Source organism: Symphalangus syndactylus, chromosome 20, assembly GCF_028878055.3.
Source record: "Symphalangus syndactylus isolate Jambi chromosome 20, NHGRI_mSymSyn1-v2.1_pri, whole genome shotgun sequence".
In the NCBI taxonomy this organism is placed as follows: domain Eukaryota; kingdom Metazoa; phylum Chordata; class Mammalia; order Primates; family Hylobatidae; genus Symphalangus; species Symphalangus syndactylus.
The window spans coordinates 17,972,559-17,997,925 of record NC_072442.2 but is presented as its reverse complement, the minus strand read 5'-3'; the positions used below and the strand labels follow the sequence as shown (position 1 = coordinate 17,997,925).

Genomic DNA, 25,367 nt, shown 5'->3' with positions numbered 1-25,367 from the left:
TGAGGAACGGGTGGGCCAGGACCTGGGCTGTGGGTACCGGCCTTTCTTGGGATCCTCGGTTGAGCTAGGTGACTCCATCCAGCAGGAACCACACTTTCTGCCTTCTGCACTGGCCACTCCCCCCTCAGCCCTCAGTGACAAACCTCCAGACCCTCACGAGGCAAGTACCTAACTCCCAAACCCCAAACCAGGTCCTGCAGCTGGGGACCTGCTGCCCCACTGGGGGCCTGCCAGGTGAGGAATGCAGAGTGAGGCTACAGGACACAGGTCCCGCTCAGAGAGGCCTCAGTGTTTGTCCCTTTCCAGGACGCTGGGAATGCTCCTGTGGTGAGAGGAACCGGGCCTGGAAAACACCTCCCGGTCCCTTTAGGTGACTCCATCACCGTGCACTATTCACAGAGCTGTAGGCGTCCACAAAGGACCCACACTCCCGGAAGATCCAGCAATGAAATACCTGGGAGGTGGCCCGATAGCTCCAGGAATGCCCAGTTCCTACCTGCGCACCTTTGCACGTGCGGGTCCCTCTGCTGTCTTGATCTTCCTTTCCCATTCTTTTCTCACCTTCTGGGCCTAACATCTCTTCTAGGAAGACCCAGCCCTTCCAGGAAGTCTCAGGTGCAAGGGCCTGCTCTGAATGCCCCTGAAACTTACTTCTCATGCGTTATCTACCTGGCTGTCATTCTGCATCCCGGTGGCTTCCTATTTCTTCTTGTCCCTTCAATTAAACTCTAAACTCCTCAGGAGAAAGGGCTATACCTTTTATCCTTTTGTACCTCCAGGCTCCTTTGCCCCCAGACAGGATCTAGTGAGTGCAAGGTCGGGTTTGAGAGTGGGGAGATCTGGGCCACGACCACAAACCCTCCGTGGGAACGTGGGCAAGTCCCCTCTTCTCTGGTCTTTGCTTGCTCACTAAAAACGAGATCATCTCTAAGGCATTTTCCAGGTCAAAAGCGGTGATGAAACATGTGCAGAGATGATCTCCCATGAGCTCCCCGATGGTCCAGCTCCTTGGCATGAAGGCCTCCCCCGGTCACTCTAGCTCTCCAAAGGTGGCAGCACAAAGGGAGAACAGAGACTGTGGGCTGAGAGAACCCAGGACAGAGCCATAGGCACCAGCACCTCATGAAGGCTGTGCAGGACACTAGGACACATGGCAGCAGCCACCCTGCTCCTGTGACACCTGGGCAGTCACAAGCAGTTGTGGGCTGGTCAAAGCCCTGGGTATCATCATCAACTCCCCTTCTCCTCACTGTCATCCACCTCCAGGTCCACTCAGTGACCGATTCCTGTGACTCTGTCTATAAAACAAAAGCCCCTCCATTCCCTTTGCACACCCCTGCTTCAGGCCCCACCATCTCTGGCTGGGCTGCTAGGACAGCCTCCCCCTAGCTCCATCTACTTTCTCTCCATTTCCTCTTGAAACGCATCCCATCAGTTCACTCCCTTGCTCAGAACCTTCTGGGAAATTCAGGAAGATGTGCATTGCTTAAGAGCAGGGCCTTTTGTATTTCCTCCTCTTTCCACCACATGCCCTCCTACCACTGCTGCCAGTATATAGGGCTCAATAAATGCCTTATATCCACAATCCACCTTTGATTGTTCCCTCCTGACCCTTGGAATAAAGGCCAAACTCCTTAGCCCATCAGACAAAGTCCCTGATGGCTAGGATGGAGAGACTGCCCAACACATCTTCCGAGGCAGGGAACCAGCCAGGCTCACAGGGAAACCTGCAAAGAGGGAAGCTGCCAGTCCTACAGGGGCAGGTGGGAGCCACTAGGTGAGGGTAACCCCAGTCATAGAGAAGTCACGAAGGGTGCAGACGCCTTCATGATCTCTGTTCACCAGCGTCAAGTCCTAAGCAAGCTCTTCTCCTTCTCCAACCATTGGGGTCCCCATCTATAAAGTGGGGCCTTTGACTAAGTGGTCCCGAACACCCCTTCTGACTCTGACAGTCTAGAACCTGGACAGGTATCTGGAAGAAAGTCCCACCCATTGAGCCAAGACAAGTATAAACTTGAGCCTTAGTCCCATCAGCCGGGAGAATGTGAAACCAACTCAGTGACTCACACACCTGGCTTTGCTCAGAAGTTCCTCAGGCGCCACATTAAACTACTTTGCCAGAGTTTCACATTTATATTTGCTGCAGAGGATATGGGGCCAAATGGGCCAGCCACGTCAACAACCCCACTACATGACTGGTTCCATCATCATCATCGTTTCACAGAAATGGGATTCATTATGTTCTGGCCACAATTCAGAAGCCTGTTCTATTTTAACAACTGCAATTGCGCCAAACGTCCCTCTCCTCAAGAGATCGCCATAGGGTGCTTAGCCAATAAAGCCCAGATCTATCTACATTGGAATCACAGAACATTAGGGCATGGAAAGGCAGGCCATTGAGATCATTCGTGTCCAGCTCTCTAATTTTACAGATGAGGAACAGAATGCTGGTAGTGGAGACGTGACTCGCCCACGAACACACAGCTGGTTGGAGACACAGTCTGGAGCAGGATCCAGATGGCCTGTGAGAGAGCACACACTGCTCTCAACAAGCTCAGAGTTAATGAGAAAGTGTCAATTAAACACTGTAAGGGACTTGGGTCAGCAGGCCCTACAGAACACAGAACACATGCTATCTGGATGCTAGCCCCTCAACAGTGTGGCTAATGTCCATTTTGTCAGATACTAAAACCAGATTTACCCTGTATCATAATTTTACTTTCTGTGACTACCTTCTCCATCATCCTTCTGATCCTCCCCAGCCCTACAAAGAGGTTAGGACAGTGACAGGATCTCAGCTTAAACACCAAAGAAGAAAAGAAAGAAAACTGAGACCCAGAATGATAAGAGGCGCATCCAAGGAAAATTCAAACTAGAACTAAGTCAGGGAGCCCATCAGCCCACTCAAGAGGCGTTGCCCAGGGAACCTTAGGCCTCACTCCCACGGGAGCAACACTGGGGTGGTACCGTGGGGCCTCCAAACCTTCCTGCCTTCTGCCACAGCAACAGCAGTAACAGCTGGCACTTACTGAGCATAGCTTATGTGCCAGGCCCTGTGCTAAGTCATTTACATCCACCATAAAATTAATCTTTACAGTATCCGTATAAAGTAGGCATTAATTATTATTGCGCTTATTTTAACGGGCGAGGGACTGAGGGTCAGGGAGGTGCAGGCATTTGCCCAGCATCAGACAGCCGATTTCAGGCACAGCCAGAATTGGTACTAGTTTCCAAGCCTGAGTTCATACCTTAACCTGGCTGGGGAGGGTGGGACCTGATCTGGAGTTCAGGGCTTGCCACATTGTCAGGGATCAGCAAATGTGGGAGGAAAGAAGGAAAGAGGGAGATAAATAGCTCTGGGTCCCCACTGGCAAATTAGCAGCATAAGCTTTGGGGGGACATCTGCCCCTGGCAGGGGAAGTGGCTTTGCTGTCTAATTACCACCCCCTTCAGGAGTTTCTCATGCACTTACCATCCACCAGCACCCACTGGCTTGCCAGACACAGTGGCTAGGCACTAGCATGTCACAGTGATTGGAAACCTCATGGTTTACTATCTAGTGGGGAAGTCACACAGTAACCCCGAAACTGAGCAGAAATAAGTGGTGAGAAAATGTAGTGAAAGAAAGGCTGTATTTATCATGGTAACAAATCAGGTGACACACCTAACAAGAAATGTGCAGGGCCATTTCAAGGAAACCTGAATATGCTTTGAAGGACCAGAAAACCTTCAGCAAATAGAAAAGCCTTCCTATCAGTCTTCTCTAAGTAAATTTATAATTTAAAGCAAATCCAATAAAAATACAAATAAGCTCCTTTTTTTAACACTACAAGCTTATTCTAAAGTTTATGTGAAAAAATAGACAAGACTAGCCAAGAAAACTCTGAAGAAGATCAAGAAGGCCCAGTCCTGCCAAACACTAAAACCTATTATCCAGTCTCAACAGTTAAAAGACTGGCGTGTGAACAGGCACACATTCATATGGGGATTTAGTGTTCAGAAATAAGGCACCTCAACCAGGGGAGGAAAGGGGACGACTCAATTAGTGATGTTGGGACAACTGGATAGCTCTGTAGAAAAAAAAAAAAAATTGGATTCACACCTCAAATCAATGCCAGGATAAATTTCAAAAGGATCAATGGTTTAAATGTAAAAATAAATCCATAAAATACTAAAAGAAAAGTCCCTTATAAGTAAGGAGGGGATTAGGGCTTTCAATAACTCAAAATCCAAAATCTATAAGGAAAAGACTGGTCAATCCAATCAAAAGCATCGGCGTGGGAATATCACTACAGGCAAAACCAAATGACAAATGATAACCTGGACATGTGTAACTCATCACAGATAAGAGCTACATCCTCCTAATTTATAAGAGTTCCTAGAAATTGATATCGAAAACCTACAAGAAAAATGAGCAAAGGATGAGAACAGCAGTTCACAGGAGAGGAAATTTATTAAAAGAAGATGCTTAACCTTACTCATAATAAAGGAAATGCAAATTAAAGCTAAAACTGATATCCACATTTCACCTGTCAAACTGACAAAAATCCACAAGTTTGTTCTCCCACCCTTGTTGGTAAGGCCGTAGCAGTGGTGGAAATATATACATCGGTACAGCTCCCATGGAGGGGAATTTGGTGATATTTTCAAAGTTACAAATCCATGTACCCTTTGAACAGGCCATTTATCTCACAGATATACTTGGCACAGCATAAAATGGCATATGTACAAGCTTAATCAGAAGAGCAAAAAATAAAAAAAAATCTAATTCCTTCAACAAGAACTGGCTACATGATTTCTGAAACAATCATTTTGATAAAATTCTATGCAGCTGCAGGCCAGATGCGGTGGCACATGCTTGCAATCCCAGCACTTTGGGAGGCCGAGGCAGGTGGATCACCTGAGGTCAGGAGTTTGAGACTAGTCTGATCAACACGGTGAAAACCTGTCTCTACTAAAAAACAAAACAAAACAAAACAAAACCAAAAATTAGATGGGTGTAGTGGCAGTCGCCTGTAATCCCAGCTATTCAGGAGGCTGAGGCAGGAGAATTGATTGAACCCGGGAGGTGGAGGCTGCAGTGAGCCAAGATCACACCATTGCACTCCAGCCTGGGCAACACGAGTGAAACTCCATCTCAAAAAAAATTAATAATAATTCTGTGCAGTTGCAAAAGGGATGAGGAAGCTCTCTCTAAATGGACTATTCTCCAAGAGATATTATTAAGTTTACAGAGCAAATGCAAAAAATGTTTCTATAGTATGCTACCTTTTGCGTGTAAAAGAGGGGATTCCGGAAAAGAAATTGGTAGCCGTGGTTGCCTGTACTGGGGGTTGAAAGAAACAGTGGATCAGGAACAAGTAGAGAGAGATGTCGTATTGTAGACATTTTAATTTATTCAATGATTTATGTTTAAAGCTTGTGAAAGTATTTCCTATTCATAAATAAAATTTTAAGATGCAAATAGGTATAAAATTATAACTTTGGCAAGTACTAGCATGAAAAGGTACATAGTGCTCTGACAGCATGGAATGAGGACCCCAACCTTTCTCTCTGAAGAAGGTGCATTTGAGCTGGGATCCCGCAGCTCAGGAGTAGCTACCTAGGCGAACAAGGTGGGAAAATGGTCTCAGGCCTAAGGGTGTGGCAGTCAGGCCTATGCCAGTTATGAAGCCCAGTGGCTAGAGGGAAGTCGCATATTAAGGGGACTAATGCGTGCTACTTTGTGACTGAGGAACTGCAGTCCACACCTCTAGCCCAGGGGCTAATGTAGCCCCTCCAACAGTTGGACTCACTGTGTCAGAAATCATAAACTGGCCCTCCTTCCTCAGCAATCTGGGATACCTGCATGCCACCATTTCCTCATCGTGCTATAGGATACAGGTCCCACCTATGACCCAGTGAGGCCCTCCCCAACTTCCTGAAGCCCAGGTATTGCTAGAAGCTTATTCAGAAGAGGAGAAGAGGAAGAAAGCCGAGGGAAGCAGCTTCCTTTCCCATCTCATAGTCGCCTGGCACAGGACCCTGCCAGGTGTGGGAGGTAGTGGCAGGCAGGAGGGACAGTGGGCAGGCAGCTTCTGTGGCCAGCAGAACAGCAGAAGCAAAGCCGAATTCAGGCCACTTGGAGGCAGCTCATCCAGCCCCAGCCCCATGGTCCTTTCTGCTCCTGCCTGGCCCAACCGCGGGACTGGAGCTGACTCCCAGGTCTAAATCTGCCCTCCTGAACCTGACTTCCAAGGTTCGGACTGGAAAATTCCTTGTGGGTTTCCGCTGTGAAGGCTTTCCTAATCCCACAGCAAAAACCCACAAGGAGTGTTCCAGTGAGAGCTCAGTCCTTTTAGGAGGTTCTGGCCATGTGGTCTGACAGGTTCCTGTTCCAGGGCTCCATCTGCCATACGGGACAGGCTACCAGGCCCAAGACTTCAACCTAAGGTCCTCAGACTTCAGAGAAGAGCAGCATTCACGGAAGAAAGGAATCTTGAATGATAGGAAAACCCGGATTATCCCAAAATAGCTATTCCATACCCCCACCCCCGACAGTCAGGGCTTCCTGCTCTTTGAAGCCTTAAGGCACCAGCAAGCAGACACACGGGCTCTCAGCCACCCTGCTCATCTCCTGGGATGAGGAAACGGGATGGCTTGGGCCCAGGGATCTCCAAGCTAGAAGGACACTGAGTCCACCTGTTGGACCCCAAGATGATACCACAGCCACTCTCACGAGCTCTCAACATGCCCTTTCGCGAGGAGAGAGCCCACCCTTTTGGGCAGGAGTTGGGGGTGAGGGCTGCCAATAGGAGGCAGCTGCTCAAGCTCCTGGGATACCATGAGGATCCCCAAGAAAAGTCCAAGCCCACGTGGCTGGAGAAAGTCCCTTGAGGCCTGGAAGCTTTCAGGGCAAGCTGAAAATGTAGAAGTGGTTGTGCAGAAGGAAGGGCAATTCCCGATACAACGTGGCTTTTCCCCAGCCTCTTGCACTGAGAAGCCAAGAAGGGTGACTCCTTCATCCTTCAATAGGAGCTCACCACTCTCACGGGCGCGGGCCAAGGGGCAGAAAAAAATCAATGTCCAAATGGGTTGCTGTGCCCTGATATGTCCCTCCACAGCCCTTGTCTGAATGGCCAGAGGCTGCTCCCTTTTCAAGGGTGCTCTAAATAGGTGAAGATACTGCAGCAAGAGACCTGGGTACAGAAAGGCAGTGGAGAAGCCCAGAGACACTGGACCGGGAAGCAGAAGGCCTGGGTCTGAGATGGTACCTGGGCCCTGCCACACCCACAGGGCTGTTGTAGCCAATAAGCTGCAAGTACTGGGTAAGTGTGGGGATGAAGGGAGAAGGAAGATGCTCTGCGTCCCACTTGTCCAGGGAGAAAGCTGAGTTCCTGTGGATACTATCCCTATCGTCAAGGCAAGGGAAGCCCCAGGCAGGCATGACAGGTGTAGCCAGGGGCACCCCCAGCATCACAAGCCCATCAAGCAGCCTCACTGGCCCTGACTTCTATGCAGGTTATCACAAACCACTCACAGACCCAGGGAGAGCCACTGAAGAGGTTGGCCAGGCTGTGAAAAGCTACTGCTGGGCTGTGAAGGCCAGAGCGCTCTCTCCCACTTCCTAAAGAAGGCCCAGCTTTCCATCCCTTAACTCCCTCCGCTCTCACTTTCTAGAGGTCGGGGAAGCATATGTGTCCTCTGAGACATCCCTGCAGCTGGTAGCCCTGACAACAAGCTGGCGCATCCAAAATCCTCTCCAGGTTTGGATCCTTAGGGACAAATGGCCACCCAAAGATGCAGCTCCCCACAAGCTCTGTATTCGCCCCCCATGGGGTCTGTGTGTGTGTGCAGTCATGGGCCAGGTTCCCTAGCCTCCCAACACAGAGACCCTCCCTACCCTTTGAGGCTGGTGCCACAGCCTGGCCAAGCATAGGAAGTTGGGTAGGAGTTGACTGGGAACGAAGTCTTGACCAGGATGGTGCCCAGGGAGACCCAGGAAGCCCCTCTGCCTCTCAGCTGAAATGCCCTGGGGCTCGGGGAGGTGGGAACTTGGCTGATCCTCCCCTTTGGGAATCTGCCTGCCCTGTATGGGAAACCCAGTATAGGGACTCACAAACCAGATAAGATAAGTCAGGAGTTGACTGCGTTAATTAAGCATTCTCCTAGCTGCTTGTTTATAGCTCACCAATGACTCAGAAGCGAACTGAACAGATTCTGAGAAATTAAAACTAGAAGCTCATTGCCAGTTACATACCCATCAATCAGAAAAGAAGCATGGCTGGAGTTTTCCATAGGAACTATGCTTCAGAGCTCAGGCGTAAAAGCGGGACATACCTGCACATCTTGTAACCCCAACAGCCACACCTGCATCTCGAAGCCTCCACTGCCCCTGCCCTGCCCTTCCCCAGTAACCATGGGCAGTCTCAAGGGGTGGGGCCTGTGCCATGGCAGATAGTACCAGGTCCCTAGACTTCTGTTTGCCACACACTTGAGCTAAAAATTTCCACATAAAAATCTCTTTTTTGTGGACTTGCCAGGGCCAGATGGGGAAAGAATGAGCTTGGGCAGCCTGGATGGGGCGTCAGCAGCATCCCTGGGGCTTCAGAATCTCTTCTGTAAGGACCAGGCCAAACCCAGCAGGAGCTAACATGTGAGCCAGAGCAAGGTCTTTCCTTCCAGAAGCAGGCGGCTCTCAGGCCAGGCAGACGGTACACACCAAAGATGGGCTTTGGAACACATCCGTGACTCTTGCTCGAAAAGGCTTACCCCTCTTGTATTATGTTCCAGCAAGGCAAGATTTTGGGGAACTGAAGCTGAGATCTGACCCGTCACCTTTATCATCATAGCTGCCATTTATTTAGCACCTCCTACATGCAAAGTGCTTCCTGTATACCCTCTCATTTAAGTCTCACAACCATGAAACGTACATATGGTCATCTCCATTTTCTAGACAAGGAAAGTGAGGCTCAAAAAGGCTGAGACAATTGTCCAGAGTTACCCAGCCAGTAAGTGGCCGGGAAGGAAGTCCAGCTAGCTCTCTGCAGGCCTCAGAGGCTTGAGCTCCTTCCCTAAACTGGTCAGTGAGTGCCAAAGCCTGGAGCTGGATCCCGGAGTGGATTCTCCCTATCCCCATCCTGGCCTGTCCCACCCCTAAACCTGCCCCAGACTTGCCCCCTGAGGCCAGGCAGCCCCCATGCTTACATGGCCAAAGGGGTCCAGGTGGTTGTTTGTCAGCTTCAGCTTCTGGAAGGAGACCAGCTGCCGCATCCAGTGGGCCCCTGTGGCAGGAGAATCCGGGTGGACATACAGCCTTCCTGGCATGGCCGGCTCAGCCTTCCCTGCCACCATCCTGCCAACAGAGCAGATAAGAGCAGGCGATTACTCCAGGGGCTGGTGAGGCCAGATTCCCTGTCCCCTCTTGGAGCAAACCCCCATTGACCAGAGAAAAAAATAGCTTCTGGTCCCACCACATTGTCAAATTAGTACTTCAAGGGTAGGAGTGTGAGGGACAGAGGAGAAAATGCTGAGGAGGAGAGAGCAGTTCTGAATCTCCTTTATTTTAGTGCAGTAGAAAAAAAAAAACGGGGAGGTTACAGGGAAATGGGATCATTTAACTGAAGGACTGGGACTAATCACAAAGATATTGTGAGGAGATTTAGGCACTTCTATGCATAGTTACACTTATGATTTAAATTTTTTTTTTCTTTTTAAGAGACAGGTTCTCCCTCTGTCACTCATGCTAGTGGCATGATCATAGCTCCCTGCAGCCTCCAATTCCTGGGCTCAAGCAATCCTTCTGCCTCAGCCTCCCAAGTAGCTGTGACTACAGGCATGTACCTCCATGCCCAGTTAACTTTTTACATTTTTTTGTAGAGACAAGGATCTTACTATATTACCCAGGCTGGTCTCAAACTCCTGACCTTCAAGTCATCCTCCTGCCTCTGCCTCCAGAGTAGCTGGGATTACAGACATGAGCCACTACACCTGGTATGATTATGATTGTCACATGTTATAAATTATATTATTTAGAGGGAGCTTCTCAGAGGACCTAGACAACTCTCAAATGGCTTGTCCCCAAAACAATGGTAAGAAATTCATTGGTAGCTCTCCCCACAGCCAGAGCCTGCTCTGAGTTCTAGCCCAGAGAGGGAGAAGAAACAGAAACATGGCCCTTGCCAGGACGTGGCCACCAAATCCTGCCTCCTCGGCCCAATCGCTCCAGCTCTGTGGCTCACTTGCCACGGAGCCCAGTGTCCTGGCTGGCTGCTGGCTCCTGGAGCGCTGTTCCGAGCTCCCAGGCAGTCAGGGACTAAGGAGTTGGCCTCATGAAAGGTAGCCCAGCCTTTATTTACCTGGCCCCTTTTGGTTTTGTCCCTTTACCTCTCTATGTCTCCCAGCCCCTTGCCAAAGGGTCCTATCTACCAACCCCCTGGTGGAGCCTCACTTCGTCCGGATGGCTGGAGGGGCCTGAAGCCAAGGAGAACATGGAGAAACAGGAGAGTGACCCCACACAGCAGGTAATGGCCTTGCTCTTAAAGTCCCCAAGAGAACCGCTCCCATCTTCCCCACAGTGAAGCACTGACAGAGTCTAAATCTGGCCAGTGTTAATGATTTGTCTGTCACCTGACAGCATAGTCACCAAGTCCTGACTATCCATGGCCATAAGGAGAGTACAGACCCTTGCAATCCACCAAACTCCCAAACATGCAGCTGGTTTTCAGCCCAACCCCAGCCCCACCTGAAGCAGAAATGCAGACATTCACTGACCACCTCAGCCTCTGCACAGCCAGTTCCAGGCAGTGGACTCCAGCCTGCAGACCTGGGCAGTCACTCAGGTAGATAAGAAATCCCCCAGACAAAACACTAGGTGGGGCGTGGCAAGTGGGCAGTTGAGGGAAGGTGGGTGATGCGGTCAGGGTCCACTTACCATTTGTTGTCACAGAACTTGTAGCGATGGTCATCGGCAGGGACGATGTCAATCAGCAGGATGTACTTGGTCTTGGGGTTCATGCCTGTGACTTTTACCTTGTAGCTGGGGAACATCCTCCTGGGGGAGCCGAGGGGTGAGGCGGAGCGTGTGGACAGAGCACCAGGAGAGATGGAACAGAGTGAGCAAGGGCGGGGGCAGAAGGCCGCTAACAGGTGCTGCCCTTTTGGCCAGCAATCCTGGCATTGGTCACAGCTGTGTGACCTGCAAAACTCACTTCCCCCTCTGCCCGCGCTGCACAGGGAAAAGATGGCACTGGCTGCTGTCTCTGAGCCTCTGCAGCCATCAGTCTGTGTCTAGGAGGAGAGTTTACACCGTTTCCCAAATTCACTTATCCCCTCCCCCATAATCCCCTAAGACTTGGGGCTAGTGCCTGCAAGCAGCTGAAGCACAGAGACCCCAGTCAGGATTGTGGGAGCAGATTCTGACACCAACCTTGCTGCCTTAATTTCCCTCCTGTCCTTTGCCAGCCCCCACACAACTGAAGTTCTGGGGTGCAGTTATAGGGGACCGGAAACCCCCGTCAGCTGCTTCCATAAATAATGAGCTGCCTCCTCTGGGTCATGCCTCTGTGGAAACCCTTAGGCCTAAAACCAGCTTGCAGGAAGACAGGAGATTGCTGTGCAAAACCCTGCTAGGTTTGGGTTCTTCCAGTGTGTCTATCAGGGGTATTTCTCCCTGTGAACACCTCACCTGGACCTGTGCACCCTGAGTGTCAGGGGAAAGTCGGTCCAGGAGCCTCATGGATAAGAGAGGGCATGGATTCTGAAACCACCTGCCATGGGCACGGCCTGGACCCCACTGACAAGCCTTAGGCAACTTGCTTGAACCTCTCTGTGCCTTGGTTTCCTTATCTCTAAAATGAGGATAACATTACCACCCATCTCATAGAGTGCTGCGTGAATTACCAGGGACCCCTGCTGCATTCCACCCTCAGCAAAGTAAATGGAGAAGTGGTATGACCTACTGCTGCGAAAATGGATTCACCAAAACCCAGAAAGTTTGTCATTTCCTGCAGCCCATGCTGAGGCTGTCCAGGGCCCTGAGGTTCAGGGCACATTCTAGAGGGGGCTTCTGCACACCCCTCAGCACCTATGCACACACAACAGCACAACGCATACACAAACGCTCTGGGCACAGCTCCCTCCCCTAGTCACTAAGTCCCTGACTTCACCAGAGGGAAGAACGGAACTTCCTCACAATCCTCCTCAGACTCCATCCCCCACCCCAGCTGATCTTCCACAAAGGTGTCCCGCAAGAGAAACAGGATCCAAACTTAGCTGAAGACACAGTGAAGACACTAAGCCCCACTGAGCTGTGCCACTGCCCGGCTGGTCCACTCTGGGACAACCATCAGGTGGTTCTCTGCCTCTCACTAACCCAAGACAGTACGGGACCCTGGAGAAGCTGTCCAAGATGCCACAAACAGCTGATCAGAGGCCCCTATTTTGTCACCGGGGCACCAGCTTACCTGGACAGGACGGGGCTTCCAGAAAGGATCAAGACCTCTATAAGCTGGCAGGCCCTAAGCCCAGGCCAGGACCCCGACCGAGGTGGAGGGTTCACTTCCTTGCCAAGCCACGCCCCACCTTGCCAAGCCACGCCCCACCCAGCCCCGCCTGTGCCCCTCTGTTGCTGGAGGAGAGGCCTGCTCAAGCACCGCAGGGCCGGGACGGGGGGGGGGGGATGTGGGGTGTGTGTGCCCAGGCGCATGTGAGCGGTGTGCAAGTGCGCATGTGTGGATGTGTGCGTGCCTGGAGGGAGGAGGGAAGTTCTAGCTGCAAGTCTAGGGACTTATAAACCTTGTGGAAGAATTTGTCTCAGATGTCAATTGAAAGCATTTTCAAATGTCCACCCGGCCCCCTCTCCAGGAATGGGGGAAGTGAGGGGCTCAGGAACCCAACCCTGCCTCCTGCTTACCAGCCCTCCTATGGGGCCTGGGGACGCAGCTGGAGCTTGTACCACCCTTTCCCGGCCCTGCCTCTCTCCTCGTGGGCCAACAGCTGAAGCAGGAAGGGCAGCAGCTGCCTCGCCTCCCCCTTCCCTGGGGTAAGGCCAAGAATCCTGCCCCCTCCAGGCCACCATTTTGTAATTGCCACAGAAACAGCCACAAAATGGGGCAGTCCTGGCCATACTTGGGCTGGCCTGGCACCGGGGGCCTGCACTCAGCTTGTTTCCTGTCATCATTCCAGGTGGCAACAGCAGAGGGCAGCCATGGCTTCCCTCCAGGGCCAGTGTCCACACAGGGGGCCAGGAGCGAAGGGCTCACTGCCACTTTGGCACGCGTCATAGCCTAGGCTGAGAGGAGGCTAAGGGGCCCTGGCCTTCCCCTCTCCTTCTCCCTGCTGGGCTTTGTTTCCACAGCCCAGGAGGCCAGGCTGACACTGACTAAGTGCTTTCTGGAAGGCCTTTGAGGAGCCCGTTCTCTGCAGCCCCAGCTGGTGTCTTGGGACCTGGCCCCTCCTGGAAGCTGATCATAGGCCAGATTCCTGACTGATAAGGAGATGTGGGCATCGGCACAGGGAAGGGGAGTACCTCCCAGCCTCGCTTCCCCTGCCCACCAATTCCCCTCTACCTAAGGCAGCAGCACTCAGAAGCGGAGGGACAGGGAAGTAGGATGTCTGGTCTGAATGGGGAGTTCAAAAGCCCTCTACTGGGGCCTGAACTGCCTCAGGGATTTCCATTGCCTTCAATGCAACAGATGTCTAGGTCTTGGCAGGGTCCAGTTGGGGGACTGCTTCTGAGCCATGCAGAACCCACTCTGGGGTGGGGTGGGGGGCCCTAAGCACTGTGGTTTCCCTGCCTAGGTGGCTCCAGAAGGAGGAAGGGTCCACCCAGGGTTGGGGAAGGGCTGCCTGTGAAAGTGAGGTCCCCTCTGTCCCCTCCATTGGCTTCCTGCCCAGGTAGAGGGGAGAATTCAAGGCCCCTTGGGCATCTGCCCTTGGGTTCTTGAAGGGACTAAAGTTGGTGCCTAGACGCCTGACTTGGGGGTGTTCCCCAGCGTGGCATGCCTCAGGCGACAGAGACCAGGCTGGGTTTGGGAGCTGTGACTCCTATGAGCTTTGCCTCTCTAATGAAAGGTTTGAAATGATGGAGTGAGATGTAAATTGTTTCTGTGATTTATGACATAGAATGTACCTGAAAACCAACACCCTACGGTGGAAAGCAACGCCTCCCTGTTTGTGTGTTGGGGTGGGGGAGGTGACCAAGAAGGAAGACACTGCGGGTGCCGCCTGTGTCCACGCAGGCCCTGCCACCAGCGCTGGCGGTGAAGCCCGCCTGTCCCAGGCACTCTGCGCTCTACCTCTGGGTCCGCCCCAGCGAGCCCCCTCCTTGCGCGCTCCCCCGCTCCCCTCCCTGCACCCTCTCCCTACGCTCCCTACCCTCTCCTTGCTCCCACCCCGTCCTCCTGTCCCTCCCTCTTCCCAGCCCCTCGGCACGCTTTCCACGTGCCCCGCACCTTCTCTCCGCGCCCCAAGCGCCCCCTCCATGCTACTCCAGTTCCCCGCGACCCGTCGGGCTCCCGCGCCCCCAGACAGATGGGGGCTCCCCCCGGCACACGCGGAAACGGCTCCGCCAGGGGAATAAACAAGCCGCCTGCTCGCCGGCCCGGGAGCAGATGAAAGCCCGGGGCTTCTCCTCTGATCATGAAACAGGCTCTGAAAGGGTGCGGGGCTGGAGTCTTTATCTATTCATACTCGGAAATGGCTTTAGAATGAACTGCTAAGATAAGCTTCCTCGGACGTTTCTCGGTGTTGGAAGCGCGCGGGGAGCGGGGCGCGGGGCAAGGGTTTGGGGCTTTTTTTATTCTGGCAACAAACCCGTAACTGCGAACTCACTGCTGAGGGAACACGCAAGTTCTAGCTGCGCTCCGAGAGCCGCGGGAGCTCCCTGGCCAAAGCGGTGGCCAAATTCAAGGCGCTTACTGTCAGCCCCTTTCCTGGGGAAAGGGACAGAGACTAGGGGATACCGCTAGATTCTCTCCACCTGGAGGGTCCTCCAAGCCCCAACCCCACTGCAGCCCCGACTTTCTCGGAGGTCCCTGGGGACCCTCCCTTAATGTAGGGGAACACCAGCCAGAAGGGGTCAGAAGTCTAGAGAGCGGTTTCAAAGGTGGGGATGGCTCTGACTGGGTAGGCACACAAGAAGGATTCTGGGGCGGTGGTGGTGATGATCTATTTCTTTATCTGGATGAAGGTTACACGAGTGTGTTTATTTTGTGCAAGTCTGTAAAGCTGCACCCTTAAGACGTGTAGACTCTTCTGTAGGAATGTTCCACTTCAATACATTTAGGTTAAAAATTATATATGTGTGTACACACACACAGGCGCCTTGGAGCTCGGAGTCTGAAAAGAACCCTACGGCAGTAAAATGGCAGGGGTCCCCTGAAAACCCTTTGTTTCTCCAACCCTGATGTCGGTGGGGGCTTTTCAGGAGGAATCCTGGGTGTACGGAGAAGAGGCCAGGACCCAGCATCCAAGGCTGGGGTTAGGAGTGGGGCTGCTGGTGCCACCTACACTGAGACCAAGCCTTTTGTAGCCAAGTGAGTTCCGATTTTGTAGCTAATAAATCGATTTCCACGTTTCACACACATACACAGAGGCATACACACACGGTTTTCTAATTCACCCAAAGCATATTTAAGAAATCTTTTCCCTGAGGGAGGGGCAGGGGTGAGAGTGTGTGGAATGGATGTTGTTTTGGAAGATCAGTTGCTTCTCTTAGATTTTTTTAAAGGCACTTCCTTCTGATAGACTTTTGCTTTCAGAAAATACTTTAAAAAGAGATCAAAGCACTCTCTCCCCAACCCACTTTCCCAGTGTCTTCAACCCTTACTTCTCTTATCATCCACGCCACTGGGCTCTGACGCTCTGTATACAGAGTGAGGGCAATTGGCTTTGAAGCCCTGGATTAAGCCGGGCCAAATCCTTGCCTCAGAATAACAAACAATACAGGTTCAACAGGAGTTCTCATCAGTAGTTCATTTTTCAAACGCAAATTCACTGTCACTAACACAAGCAACATTGAACTCAACAGGCTATGAAGGCTGATAGTGGAGATTTATCTGGTGGCAAAACCATGACCTAGGAGTAGGGCAGTGAGACAGTTAGGCAATTTTCATTTTGGGGAGGTTTATATTTAAATTTTTTTGTGGAGCTCACTTTTATCTATGTTTGGGAGAAAATGCAGTTTCTCACATGTATCAAGCTTGGCAGGGATGTGGGGAGGCCAAGAGAGGGATCTGCTGTCTGCAGCTATCAGCACGAACCCTCTGGACACAGAGACCCAAGAGACTGAGATGGGCTGTGGAGGGCTGTGGCCCCCATTTCACACCTGACATGGAGGTTGCTGGGTATTCAGAAACTGGTGGCTCCCACTGTGGTTGGCATTTTATCCACCGGGCCAAATTGTTTGGCAGTTCACAGTCACTATCCAGTAAAAGGGATTCTTCTCTCTGTTGACCTTCAAGACTCTCAAGGACACAAAGGGCTAAGGTAAGAAGGAAACTTGTGATCCGAGAACTCAACCTGGCTTGAGAACATTCTGGCTCGCCTTCTCCAGGGCCTGCTCCTGCCCAGCCAGATGGCAGTTAGTGTCCCTAATCAGCCAAGGTCTCTAGGGCAGAGCCACAATCCACACTGAATAGGACCCCATCAGAAAGCAATCAAGGGAACTTATCAAAGTAAGGGTCGTGTTCTGGGGGTGGGGTGTCTCATCTGTTTTCCTGTGTGGACCTGGTAACTACCTAACTTCCCTTCTCTGGGGTTTGGTTTATGTTCTCTTGGTTCTCCTCCAGCTCTAGCCATCTAGGAAGCTATGATTCCAGGTTTGGCAGCAAGGCCCAGACTGACAAATGGAAGTGTACCAAGAAGGGTTCCAGTAGAGGCACACAGTATTTGGGGAGCAGGGAGAGGCGCTGGACAGGATGTTGAAGAACCACAGCCTGAGTAAAGTAGATCAGAGCAATACAGTGGTTGCTGAAGGAGGCGGGCAGCTATGAAGGAGGAAATGGGGTCTGTGAGGGGTGAGGGGTTGGAGGCATGAGACTAGTGATTTTCTTAAGAACCAGACCCGGTGCAAGGATAACTTTCTGCCAGAGAAGTGAAAGGCTGTGATGGATCCATAATTGGCCAACATCATCACAGCCATTTAAAAAATATTATCATAATTCCCTACGGTCCATCTCTAAGCCTCAACTAGGATCAAGCACAAACATCTGCCTGAAGCTGGCCACCTATGGAAGTGTGTGTATAAGTGTATGTGTTGGGAGAGGGAGGAGGAGGACCCGTGCAGATGCAGGAAACACCACTGAGGAAAACAAACAAACAAAAATGACTTTTGTTTAAAATGCCAGAGGCCAGACATGCCCAGAGAACATACTGGCCAGTTATTTTCAAGAGACAAGGTTATTTCTGCTGCCTAAAAATGGAAGTTCTGAAACTTTCTCTTTCTTACCTTCTTTCCACACCAGCAGGCACAAGAAATAGCCTCATTCCCCTTCGCACTCGATCAAGTGGATTATCCATTTACCAACCATCATCCACGTGATTCCCTGGTTTGCGTTTCACAGTGATAGAAAAGGAAGGGACAGCAGATAGGTCTACGGTCACTATTTCCCTGACACCGCTGAGCTACAAGGAGACTGTGACTTGCCCAAGTGCACTCAGCCAGAAAGAGGCAGGGCCTGTGACACCTGGCTTCCACTGTCCTCAGTGCCTGCTCCATGTGGCACCCTCTGCCAGCCCCTTCATGCGTTTTCCTTCCCTATCTCCATCCCCAAAATACAGCAAGCTCAAGCCCTAAAATAAACCTACTTTCTCTCCTGATAGAGGCCCTGAGTGGTGATGCCACCTCCCTGGCTAAGACCTGAGGGTGGCCAAGTGCCCAGACCTCCACCCTCAACAAAATAAAGGAAACTTTATGAGGCCTGCCAGTGAGCAGAGACAGGAAGGACCACAGCACCCCACACACTGCACACAGCAAACCAGCCGGCTTTTTGTTTCCTTTGAATAGTCTATCGTTCACTAAGTGGTTCAGCAGAGCTGAGTTCTCTAAAAAGTAGAAGAAAATACTGAGTGGGATGCCAGACACTTCTCTAATTATTGCTAATATTATTCGCTAGCACTTCTTGTGTGCTTGGATGTGACAGGAACTCGGTGCTTTACATACAATGTACGAGGCAAGACCTGTTCTTTTACAGATGGAGTGGGGAGGGAGCACAGACACTTGAGTACCTTGTCTGAGGTTGCACAGATGAAAGTAGCTGAGTTGGAACTGGATCCCTCACCCACCATGGTCTGACTCCAAATTCCTGGCACTTGAGGCTTCATCATCTTATTCCTTCAAATCCCAATTATGAGACACATCCAGGCAAAGGGACATTTTCGCACCTAATCTGTCCTCAAGGACCGAAATCAAGTGTGTGTATGTGGAGGGGATAGAGTGGGTGGGGAGGGAGTTCCTGAACCTGAACTTGCCAGCGTCTCTGTCTACAGCAATCCGCCTTCACCTGATAACCGTTCTCCTCCACTCTCCTGCCCCCACCCCCACCCCACCAGCCCCAGCGAATCTCTCACTCACCCCCCCCCCCGCCCCCGTGAGTCTTCCTCCTCTCATCCTCTCCTCCCTGTTCTCTCCCACAGACACCAGCGCATTTTAAAGATGTTTCCACTTTATAAATCATCCTTTTCTGGCAGCCACCGAGAGCCGCTCCCCCAACAACACACACGGAGCCCAACGTAGTGCTTTCCCGTTGGCCAGAGATGGGGATGGAAACAGAAGAGCGGCGCCCCTGGGATGAAAAATTTGGGGTTCGAGTCACTCACGAAAATGTATGAAAACTGAACAGCATAGTCTACTTCCGTCTCCCCATCTGCTGAGAGGCATCTCTGGGTCCCCAATCAATGCATTCCTGAGAAACCTCCTCAGGTCCTCAAAGACAGGAGGGCAAAGCAGCCCCCCAGGGGGCCAAAAGTGCTGGAGCTGGGACTTTGGGCGTCGCGATCCCTGTTTGGATTCATTTGCATAGCGCTGCCCCCTCCCCTCGGTCTTTCCCGCAAGCCCCGCGCGGCTGCGGTGGCCCCTGCGGGCTTTGGCGGCCCAGTCCCAAGCTGCGAAGGGAGGTGGCACTGAGGCCCGAGGAGGCAGAGAGGACTCCCACAGGCCACCAGGCCAGGGCCGAGAGGATTTCTAAGGGACCCCCCTGGCCCCCATTGCTCCCCACCGCCATCCCCGGAAGTAAGTCTCCCAGCGCTGACCTGCCAGCCTTAGTGATGATCATCTCGGTGCCCGCCTCGTGGAACTTCTTCCAGAGCTCCTTCTCATGCAGCCCCACCTTGATGTTCTCGATGGGCTGGGGATGGGAGGGAGAGAAACTCGTGTCTGCCTGGCCCAGGGCTCCACGCGGAGCCTGAGGAAAGAAGAACCAGACCCGAAGAGCTGTGCGGAACCCTGCCCGCCCGGAGCCCACGGCTCCAGATTTCGTTTCACAGAACGATTTTGAACTATTCGTGAATATAAAAGAATTAATCGGTGGCTAAAACTTCCTCCTTTGAAGCTGCACCTACGGAGGAACCCGCAGAGGACACACATAGTGCAGCGCAGGTTAGACGATACTCCTGCTCACTCATGAACACTTCCGTGGCGGGCCATCGCCACAGGCTCCCGGGGCAGACACAGACAGGGAGAGGCGCACGCACCCTCGGCGAGGCGCGCGCCTGCAGGTAGTGCACACAGATCCCCAGGCGGCATCCCGTGCGCTGTGATCGTCCGATTATCACTGTGAAGCCCTCGGCGACGTCCCAGAGGCCTCGGAGCCCCGCAGCGGCTCCCGTGCGCACCGGCGGGGTGGCCTTCTCCTGCCCACCCCCCGCCGTTCGGTTCCAGGCTCTCTACGGGTTGTTGGAGTTGGACACTTGGTCCAGACTCGCTCAGATGCTCCCGGGGTCTCCCCCTCTCTTACCGCCCTCTCCTCTATCTCTAGCTCTAGCTCTTGCTTGTCCCAGAGTAGCCCCGAGGGCTCAAAGTGGAGAAGGACCCAGAAGGCAGAGAAAGCGAGCCCTGTCCAGTGGAGAACGAACGGGCAGACCGTCCTGAATGCAGCCAGGTCCTCCTGAAAGCGAGTCCTGCCGACAATCGGACGGAAAGACGGACACAGGCGGCCCCGCAGACAGGCCGACGCCCGACTTCTACCCGACGGCTGGCGCAGCCCTACCTGCTCCGCGGCGGCGGCGGCGGCGGCGGCGTCGGCCCCGGGTCCCGGGGGGCTGCCTAGCACGGCTCCGCTGAGGCCCGGCGCTGCCAGCGCGGGCTCGGGGGCGTTGGCTGCGCTGGCCTCACCGAGCGCTGGGCCCGGGGCCCGGAAGGCCTCCTCGCTCTCGGACAGGCCCTTATCCTGCAGCATCTCCTGCGGGCACAGCACACAACGAGTCACTCTCCCAGGTCCACACTTGCCAGAGGCCCCCTGGCCCTCTCCAGCCGATTCGGGGACTTCGTGCGGGGCGCGGAGGCAGCCCTGGAGCACGTGGACCCCGCCCCCTCCTGAGCTGGAGGAGGGAGCCCTCAGGGAAGGCAGGTCCCTCGCCTCCTCCCTTCAGGCTGTGGACCTGGGAGGGTCTGCGGCAGTTCAATGTCTGCCTGCCCCTGGGTGTGGGGTTCTGTGATGAGTAGGTCTAGGGGAGGCACCGCCCTCTCGGCATTGCCACAGCTGCACCCCGAGTCCCTCCCTCCTACTGGGCTCCGGAGCCTGAGGCCTGCGTCTTCTCGGCTGTTCCCCAATAACTGGGGTCCAGGCCTCTCTGTGGGCCCAGGACAGCCAGGACACTTCCTGGCCATGCAGGAAAGGAGAGCCAGGCTGGAGGGCAGGGCCCAGGCTCCTGCAGCTCCACACCTGTGTGCAGAGAGGGCCTCAGAACCTCAGGCCCAGCTCACCCATCTGCCCTCATCCAATCCCTCAGACAGCACTGAGGTAGAGACTTCCCGAACCAAAGGCTTTCACTCCAACACACTCCCCGTCCACACACATCCTTTTCCCGTCCTGGCACAGACATCCTCACACCCAAACACAGCCCCTCACACGGCATCCCACTAGCCTGAGCAGCCACACTCTCCTGGGTGACTGATCCAGGCTCTGCCCTCAGCCCAAGCCTCCCCTGCCTGGTGCTCGAGTTCGAACCTACAGGCTCATTCAGGCACACTTTAGCGCCACAGGGCTCTGCTTTGGGCCTAAAGACCCACACCCTTCCCAGCGAAGGACCAGGCCAGTAGGCTGGGCCCATTCACAGGAACCGCTTAGCCCTGCCTGGCACAGCTACATTTTTTCCGGTGTCTTGGCTGATTCCCTCGCCTACTCAGGTGCCTGCTCCCTGCCCGAAGCAGGTCCTGGGGCGTCGGGATGAGAGCACAGCCTGAGAGGCCAGCCTGCCCGCATCCCTTAAGGGTGTGCCCCGCTTGCTCCGCTTCCCCTTTCCACCTCCCTGCTCTTCCCCATCCTGCTGGACCTGGGCGCTCCAGAGGGGCTTTCTATAGGTCTGACGGCCCCTCTTGAGGCGGAATGCCCCGCCTTTCTCTTCCTACCTTCTTCCCGCATTCCCCGGGCCCTCCCGGAGCATCCCCGGGCTCAGGCCTCTCGCCCATCCTGTTCAGAGGCCTCCTCATCCCGGACTTAGACTTCGACTCCCAGGGCCTCGCAAAGTAAACAAGCCACGTGCAACCCAGGAGATAAAAAGGGGCCGGGGCCAGTCTGGGTTGGGAAAAACCCATAAAGATAAGGCTGACAGGCGGACCGGTCTTTGGCCACAGCCCGCAGGGAGACTCGCTGGACATGGCCAGCGCCAGTACCCGCCTCGGGCCATGTGCGAACGCAGGGCCGAGCCTCGGAAACCTAGGAGTCCCCACACAGGGGACCGCTCCCCCAGTAGGGTAGCTGCCCGCTCCGGCCAGCGCGCTGGGTCCAACTATATCTAGGGCCCCGGCGGGATCGGCTCCAGCGACCAAGCGATCGGCTGGTCCCAGATGTGGCGGCCTGCAGGGTCGCAAGGAGGGGCTGTCTCGCGCTTGGCCCGCATGGCCATGGGGTCCTCTGCTGGGCTCTCGTCACACCCGGAGCCGTGCAGCGGAGCCCTGCGGCTCGCGCCCTGCGCTCTCAGTCCTACGCGCTCAGTCCTGCCCTGTGAGGAGCTGGGTCACCGCCCGCGTCCACTGACGCCGGTCCCGCAGCTCGGACTGGGGACGAGGCCTGCGAGGTGCTCTCCTTCCCGGGCTCAGGGTTTGCCTCTTCCTTTTCTCTCCGCCACGAAGCCACATCCTGACCTCGCGACAGCTTGCCCCCTTCCCAGCAATTTCCTTTTTTCCACGCCCGGCTGGCCCGGGGCGGCCGTCCCTGCGGTCCTCTCGGACCTGGAACTTGGGCGCGCTCGGCCGCCGCCGGCACCGCGGGGTCCCGCACTCAGCACCGCATAGCGGTCCGCGCTCATCCTTTACATCCACTCCTCCGCGAGTGCGGCCCGCAGACTCCGCTGCCTTTGCAATGGGGTCTGTTGCTTTCAGCTGTCTCGTTTTCCAAAGACGACAGCATTTTTCTTTTCACTTTTAGGTTACTGGGGATATGTTTCTTGCACTAGGGGAACTGTTAATATTTCGTACTGTTTTTTAATATTTTAATTGTCCTTATTATCAGAGTAGTATTTTGGTCAGTTCGGGAACTTTGAGGATATCCTATCGCGTGGATTATTATTACTTTGTATCTTTAATACTGTATGGTTAAAGCCCTGCTTTTATTCTTTAGCTTACTGTTACTAAATTTGTTGTTTTCCTGTCACTGTTCCATCATTTCAGGGCCGCCTGGCACATTCAAAATACTATTACCAATAAATATCGAGGTGACATAGTGAACAACAGGTCACGTTAATCTATTGTTATTTTTTATTTTTGCTTTGTATCCCTAATACGTTTCCGTTGCTTGCTCTTCATTTTGCTTATACTTAGTCACTCTGTTTCAATGACTTCTTGTTTACCATAACTTGTTATATAATTGTTCTCAAAATTCATGTTAATTTTCTTCACATCCTGATAATACTTCTTGTTATCTAACCACAATTTGTTTTGTTAGACTTGCTCATAACACTCCAGGTATTATTCTTCAACACACCCTGACAGTATCTTGTTACTTTGTCATTATTTGTAATGTTACGGATCTTAACTCGCTAGTTATTTTTCATCACATCATTACTTCTTGTTATTTTGTCATACTTTGTAATATTGTTGTAGCTCTTAATACTCTGATTATTTTTCATCACATTGGTACAATACTTCTTATTACTCAACCATTATTTATAATGTTCTTGTGACTATTAATACATTGGTCATAAATTGTCATATTACTCCAGCAATTCTTGTTAATATGTCTTTATTTATATTACTATTGCTCCTAAGATTTTAGTTAATATTTGTTTTAATAGTTCACTATAGTATCAATAATACATTATATTATTATTTCACTACCACTAATAGTATTTCCCTTAATAGTATTTTCATTGTTCATCTTTCTCCTACAGTTCGTTTCCTAGTTTCCTACAGTTTGGTAATTTGTTACACTATTACTATATGTTATATTAGTGCAATTGGTTTTAATACAACGGTCCTTACATTGTTCCTGTATTTAGAATTACTTTGTCTTTAATCCTTTTAAAAATTGTGATTACTATTTTCACTTGATTCTGAAAGTGACTATGATTGTATTATTTGAAAGTTCACGTGTTGTATCAGTTATGCCGATTAGCCCTGTCTTTGGTAATTGTTCACATTCTAATAATCTTTAATCATCCATCATTATTTATATATAATGTTTCTTGCTTTAATTTTGACTAGTCTGTTGGATCAAAGGCTCTCAGTCTAGTGTTCTGATCACTCACATTTCTACACGGATTTTCGCTCCAGTACCAGGGCCCTCTTCCTTGGCCTTGCATATTCTGCAAACACCAATTTCCAGGCCACCGCTCCGCCTGTCACGGCCTTGTTCTTAGGGTGCTGGCGCTGTCGATAGTTCTATGCTCTTGGGTCTCTAGACCCAATTCATCGCGTTACTCAGAGAGGAGGGCTCGTGCCCCAACTACTGGGTGTCGGGCCGAGGCGGCGGCCCGACCCAAGGCACTTCGCGCCGCCTTCCTGCAACTTTGACCGCCCCTGAAGTTCTTCCCTGGGTCGCGTGACTCGCTCCTTTCCAGCTCATCCTCCTATCCGACCCCGCAGCCTAACCCTGAGCCCCTGTGGCCCCAGCCCCACACGCCCAGCTCGTCCCCACTCGGCTGGATCCGACACTCACCCTAATTGCGGTGCCGCATGCGGAGGCGCCAGCGGCCCGAAGTCCCCTGCAGGTTCGGGTCCGAGGAGCGCGGGACGGCCGGGGCTCCGACTCCGCGCCGCTGGGTCAGGGTCCAGCTGCCCGCCGTGCCCTCGGTGCTGGACACATCCCGGCTCTGGAGCGGGCCCTTGATCTCCAAGGCTGCACTTTGGGGCCTCAACTCCCTCCTCCTCCCTCCCTCCCTCTGGGGCCGCCCCCCCCCTCCGCGCTGACGTCGCCGCTGTCAATCAGTCCGCGCCCGCTGTCCCCCGGGGAGGGGGGCTCCAGGGTTCCCCGGCGTCGCGGTCCCCAAAACCCCGAGCCCCACGCGAGCCGCCGGCTCCTCCACCGCGCGGCCCAGTGCCCTCCTCTTGGCCCTTGGGCCCCGCGAGCTGGGTAGCGGCTGGGAGCCCCGCATGGTTTAGATTAGAGAGGTGGGAAGGAAGGGCGAGCAGCCCGGCTCTCAGCCGAGGCTCGACAACCAGGAGGGCTCGCCCGGCCCCGCCGTGCCCGAAGCCTAGGACGCTCCAGGACCGGGCCTGGCCACCCCCTGCCGGCGCCCGCTTCCAGACAGCCGCCTCTGCGGATCCCCGGCGGCGGGCTCCCAGCCCGCAGAGCCGCGGTCCCCAAGCCCCGCTCCCAGCAGTGCGCGCTGTTCATTTGGGAGCCCCGGTCCCGAGGTCGCAGGCGCACACGCGCCTCACAGGCCCACGCTCCGCTTCCCTACCATGCCCACCACGCGGCCTCGCACTTCCAGGCCCTGGGCACGTCCCCTCTGCTCACCCGCCCTCCTTGTCCCGGCCCAGGGGGCCGCGGGCGCTGGACCCGGCCTGGCACGCCTCGAAGTCGGCTGCGGAGGTCAGGGGTGAGGACAGGGAGGAAGCCCGGCGGCCGGGTGCGGGGCGGCGGCGGCGGCAGGAAAGTGCTGGGCCGGCCTCTGAGTGGAGCCGAGTCCGGCTCGGGCCTTGACAGAGGCCAGGCCGGGCTGCAAGGTGCCAGGCTTGGCAAAGCCTCCTGGGGAAACTGCGGCCCAGGGCCAGGATTCCGCGGCAGCTC

At 53.5% G+C, this 25,367-nt stretch overlaps 1 protein-coding gene across 4 annotated transcripts in view; it reads right to left on the bottom strand.

The window, feature by feature from the left end:
- The window catches only part of TBX4 (T-box transcription factor 4), a 32,714-nt gene extending 8,264 nt beyond the window's left edge, over positions 1 to 24,450 (bottom strand). For 2 of the 4 annotated variants that reach the window (XM_063628516.1, XM_063628517.1), the window contains exons 1-4: positions 19,540 to 19,643; positions 19,231 to 19,325; positions 10,913 to 11,032; positions 9,187 to 9,334 (exon numbers count right to left, since the gene is read on the bottom strand). In XM_063628516.1, coding sequence (XP_063484586.1) covers positions 9,187 to 9,334; positions 10,913 to 11,032; positions 19,231 to 19,325; positions 19,540 to 19,602 — 426 coding nt within the window. In that variant the 5' untranslated portion in view covers positions 19,603 to 19,643. Of the gene's footprint in view, positions 1 to 9,186; positions 9,335 to 10,912; positions 11,033 to 19,230; positions 19,326 to 19,539; positions 19,644 to 20,186; positions 20,379 to 24,293 lie in introns of those variants that run through there. The other 2 variants (XM_063628515.1, XM_055256409.2) reach the window with 2 other exon arrangements.
- Positions 24,451 to 25,367: the final 917 nt, after the last annotated feature.